The following is a 4,229-nucleotide window of genomic DNA, read 5'->3' as shown; positions in this document are numbered from 1 at the left end:
GATATCCTGCTGCTCTGAGAAGAATGAAGGGTTGTGGGCAAAAGTGAAAGCCGGAAGATCCCTTAGACAGTCTCTATAGTCACCTTAGGGTTAATTTTGGAGATGGAGCAGACAGCACTTGTCTATGGATTTGATGTGAGAAGTGAGACGAAAAAAGGAAATCAGAGACCCAAGTTTCAGGCTTGAGCAACTCTGTTTTCACTAGTTCATTGCCATTCCTTTTTTTTTTTTTTTTTTTTTCCTTTCTCCTTCCCTCTTCTTTTCCTCTTCCTTGTTCACACTATAACAGAATGTGACATACTCCCTACCAGCCCCAAGTTCATTCCTCTTCAAGTGTCAATTTAGAAGTCACAAACTCCAGGAACTGTTCCTGAAGTCCCCACACTGGGGCAAAGCCACACACGTCCTGTTGTCTCCCTCCCGGCATCAGTGTGCACATTATTACTTTATTCACAGGAGTTCCAAGCAGGAGTTTCTACAGCCCAAATGCAGCAAGTCTGTGTCTAAGCTCAGTTAGCTAAGTGAACTTTCGAAAGTTACTTAAGGAAGTCTCAGTCCCCACATCTGTAAAGTGCAGATAAGAAAATGGTCTACCTCACACAAAGTTTTGCCAGAGATGATATACATAAAATACTTAGCACAACACTGGCAGAGAGCAAATGCTAGATAAATGATAGTCGTTTTTATTATCGCTGTCTTTACTGGTTTACATTATCCACCTTCATCTAAGCAGGGTTTCTGCAGAATAGCAGAAACCAAACTAATGTAGCAAATAAGCTACATAATTCAAGCCCAGGAAAAAGTTAACATTTCAGTGGCACGCATTCAAGATGGATAGTTTGATTTATTAACCAATTCAGATAAATGTGCACGTGGAAGTCATAGTCAAATATTACTGTCAGTTTCCACGTCCTCCATTTAATTCGGGGTTTGATTTTCTAAATGTAACACTTACCAGATTAGGTGGACCCACAGGATTATTTTTCCTTGAGGTCTCACCTGAGCAAGGTGCATGTACAGTAGACAGAACAGAAAGAGACTGATTAGAGAGGTTGGAGTGGTAGAGGGCGTGACCCTCTTAATCATTCTTCACTTCCTTTTTTTAAGAGACGACTTGGCAACGTCCACCACACCCGCGTCAACGCCTCCTTGGTGTCGTCCGCTTCCAATAACCCAGCTTGCGTCTTGCACACTTGTGGCTTCCGTGCACATATTAACAACTCATGGTTTTAGCTCCCAGCTGCCAAGCGTTGCCAAGGCGTTGAGAGGTCATTTGGAAAGTCTTTTACCCAGAATCGCTTTGATTCAGGCCAGTTGGTTTCTCCTGCGGTGATTTGGAAATTCGCGCCCTCGTCTGGTCCTCGTCCAGGTGCGCGGGAAGCAGGTGCCCAGGAGAGAGGGGATAATGAAGGTTCCATGCTGATTACCCCAAAACTTGAACCTGCAGACCAAGCGCAAAGTAGAAACTGAAAGTACATTGCTGGCGGATCCTACGGAAGTTATGGAAAAGGCAAAGCGCAGAACCAGGCCGTGGTGTGTGCCGCCCCCCCTGGGATGGATGAAACAGCAGGCGCGGCGTGGGTAAGAGGAACCAGTTTCAGAGATCATCCTGCCCAACGCAGACTCGGCAACTCCGCGGAAGACCAGGGTCCTGGGAGTGACTATGGGCGGTGAGAGTTTGCTCCTGCTCCAGTTGCGGTCATCATGACTACGCCAACCTCCCGCAGACCATGTTCCATGGTAAGCACTCTTCTCCCTTGCGCACAAGTTCGCGCGCCAGGCGCGCCGGGGCAATCCGGGACACGTTGGGGGCCCCTGCGCCTAGGCAAGTCCGGGAATAGCCCGGCCTTGCACTTTGGACCTGCGGAGAGCACTGGCTCTCCCACGGGCGGCCGCCAGCTGCGCTTGAGTATCCTGGCCCATAGTCACTTGAACCTGGCGCTGCTGCTGCCCCTGGCAGGCTGCGAGTAGCAGTCCCCGACGCCTGCTTTCTGTCCGGAGACGGAACGCTGCAGCCTCCGCGCCGCTCAGCGGTGGCAGCCTACAGCCGGTCTCAGAGGTAGCCAAAGGCTCTCTGTCTGTCTGGCGCCCTTCCCGTGCTCCTGGACGCCCCAAGTTACTCACGCAGACGACCCGGGTTCGGCGAGTAGCTGGGCTCTTGCAGCTCAGAACTCCCTAGAGAAGTGAAAGCGAAGCTCCCACGCGACGCGCTTTTAAACCCTAGGGAAACAGGTCTCCGGAAAACCCCATTTTTTCCCGGGTGAGACTGGGAGTTTCCGACAAGGGCTGTACCTTGCGCCTATTGCTGGGAAACCAGTCCTGGGGCTGGCGCTGAGACAAGGCCAGCTTCTGTTTTATTGTTGTTGTTATTTATTTATTTTTTTTTTTCCAACGGGCGCTTCTCGATGGAGGCAGAATGAAATAGGCATGACTCTGACTTCTAGACCAGTGTTGAGACCTAATATGTCTTATTTGTGCAGAATACGGATTTAGAATGGACAGGGACAGAATTCAGGAGGGTTGGATTCGGATGGCAGTCATGTATGACCAATGAAAGAGCAAAAAAGTTACTGGAATAAAAAAAGAGGAAAAAGGGATGTGAGGGGAAAAGATCTGCTTAGGAAAATTGGAATGCTTTACAGTAGCTACTTCCTCAAGCAAGAAGACAGCTGGGGGGAGCGTGCAGGAATAGGAAACTGACTGCTCTTTCTTTTGATGGCTACTCCGTTAGATCAAGACTTCTTTCTATTCCCATGGGTAAAGAATCAAGAACTGACACAACCAAGGAGTACCAGCTCAGTAACAAAACACAGATAGGGAGAGCGGAAAGAATAGCCGACATAATTATGAAAGACTTCTAAGGAGTGTCCTCCCGGAGTTTAATGTAAAACTAAAAATTGAGCACAACCCTATTTTCCTTGCAATGCCCATAGTTCTCCTGCAGTTTCTTCTTTCTGGATTACCTTTGGTTCTAATCCTTGCAACACCTCTGCCCTAAAGTAGAAAGGTAAACCGAGAAAAGGAAGCAAGCGTGTGCATTTTTCAGAAAGAGCCTTTACTTCCTGAAGTACAGCTATATGAATCATGGGTTATAAGTTTTCATTAGCAGACAAAATATTAAAATTCTAATAATAATGATTATAATGCATGGCTTCCTGCAGTTTGTTTCAAGAGATTTCACTAGAAGTTTGTTCCATCAAGAGTGCACATAAGGTTACTCTTTACCCTTTGTCTTTGCCATTTCTTTTGAGAGTTGAAGTAGTTGAGGATCTACTATGTGGTTATCTGGTTAGGGTAATTTCATCATATTTGAGGACCAAAAAGTTGAATAGCAATAAAAAACAGACTCTACTCGGGAGGCTGAGGCAGGAGGATTGCTTGAACCTGGAAGTCAAGGCTGCCGTGAGCCATGATCTTACAACTATACTCCAGCCTAGGCAACAGAGTGATGCCCTGTCTCAAAAACTAATAATAGAGAACTAACATTAGAAACCCTGAACAGGTATAAAGTAGAATTACAAACTGCATCACATTAGTGTTTGAATATTTTTTTAAAACATGGAAAAGGCCATTTCATAGAACGAACTTACAGGTCATATTCACACTCATGTATGTGACTTTTTTTCCTGCTTTTAACCCTGACACATAACTTACTGTAATAAGAACAAATATTTAGTCTTTTTCTGAAATAAGATCATATGATGCAGTATCACAGTTTGGCCAGGAAGTACCCTAGTGAGGTTCATGCACAGGGAGATAGGTTTTTGTACAATCCCCTTGACTACACATATATGGTTATTTTTTAAGAAAGCAATGTAGTTCAGTGCCTAAAAGCTGAGGTTCTAGACTCTTCAACGTGACAGACTTGGATTTGAATTCCATATCTATATTATATACAGGAACTTTCCAGCCAGGCGTGGTGGCTCAAGCCTGTGATCCCAGCAGTTGGGGAGGCTGAGGTGGGCAGATCGCCTTAGGTCAGGAGTTCGAGACCAGCCTGGCCAACATGGTGAAACCTTGTCTCTACTAAAACTACAAAAAAAATTAGCCAGGCATTGTGGCTAGCGCCTGTAATCCCAGCTACTCAGGAGGCTGAGGCAGGAGAATCACTTGAACCTGGGAAGCTGAGGTTGCAGAAAGAAAGAAAGAAAGAAAGAAAGAAAGAAAGAGAGAAAGAAAGAAAGAAACAAACAAACAAACAAACAAAAGGAGTTTTCTTTCTTTCTTTT

At 45.7% G+C, this 4,229-nt stretch overlaps 1 protein-coding gene across 4 annotated transcripts in view; it reads left to right on the top strand.

Moving 5' to 3' along the window:
• The first annotated feature begins 904 nt into the window (after nucleotides 1-904).
• The window catches only part of IL7 (interleukin 7), a 70,371-nt gene continuing 67,046 nt past the window's right edge, over nucleotides 905-4,229 (top strand). For all 4 annotated transcript variants that reach the window (XM_011989069.1, XM_011989068.1, XM_011989067.1 and 1 more), the window contains exon 1: nucleotides 905-1,740. In XM_011989069.1, coding sequence (XP_011844459.1) covers nucleotides 1,731-1,740 — 10 coding nt within the window. In that variant the 5' untranslated portion in view covers nucleotides 905-1,730. The remainder of the gene's footprint in view (nucleotides 1,741-4,229) is intronic.

The sequence above is a fragment of the Mandrillus leucophaeus genome, unplaced genomic scaffold (assembly GCF_000951045.1).
Source record: "Mandrillus leucophaeus isolate KB7577 unplaced genomic scaffold, Mleu.le_1.0 Scaffold346, whole genome shotgun sequence".
Taxonomy (NCBI): domain Eukaryota; kingdom Metazoa; phylum Chordata; class Mammalia; order Primates; family Cercopithecidae; genus Mandrillus; species Mandrillus leucophaeus.
The sequence above is the reverse complement of the archived record's forward strand: the minus strand, read 5'-3'. Positions and strand labels throughout refer to the sequence as shown.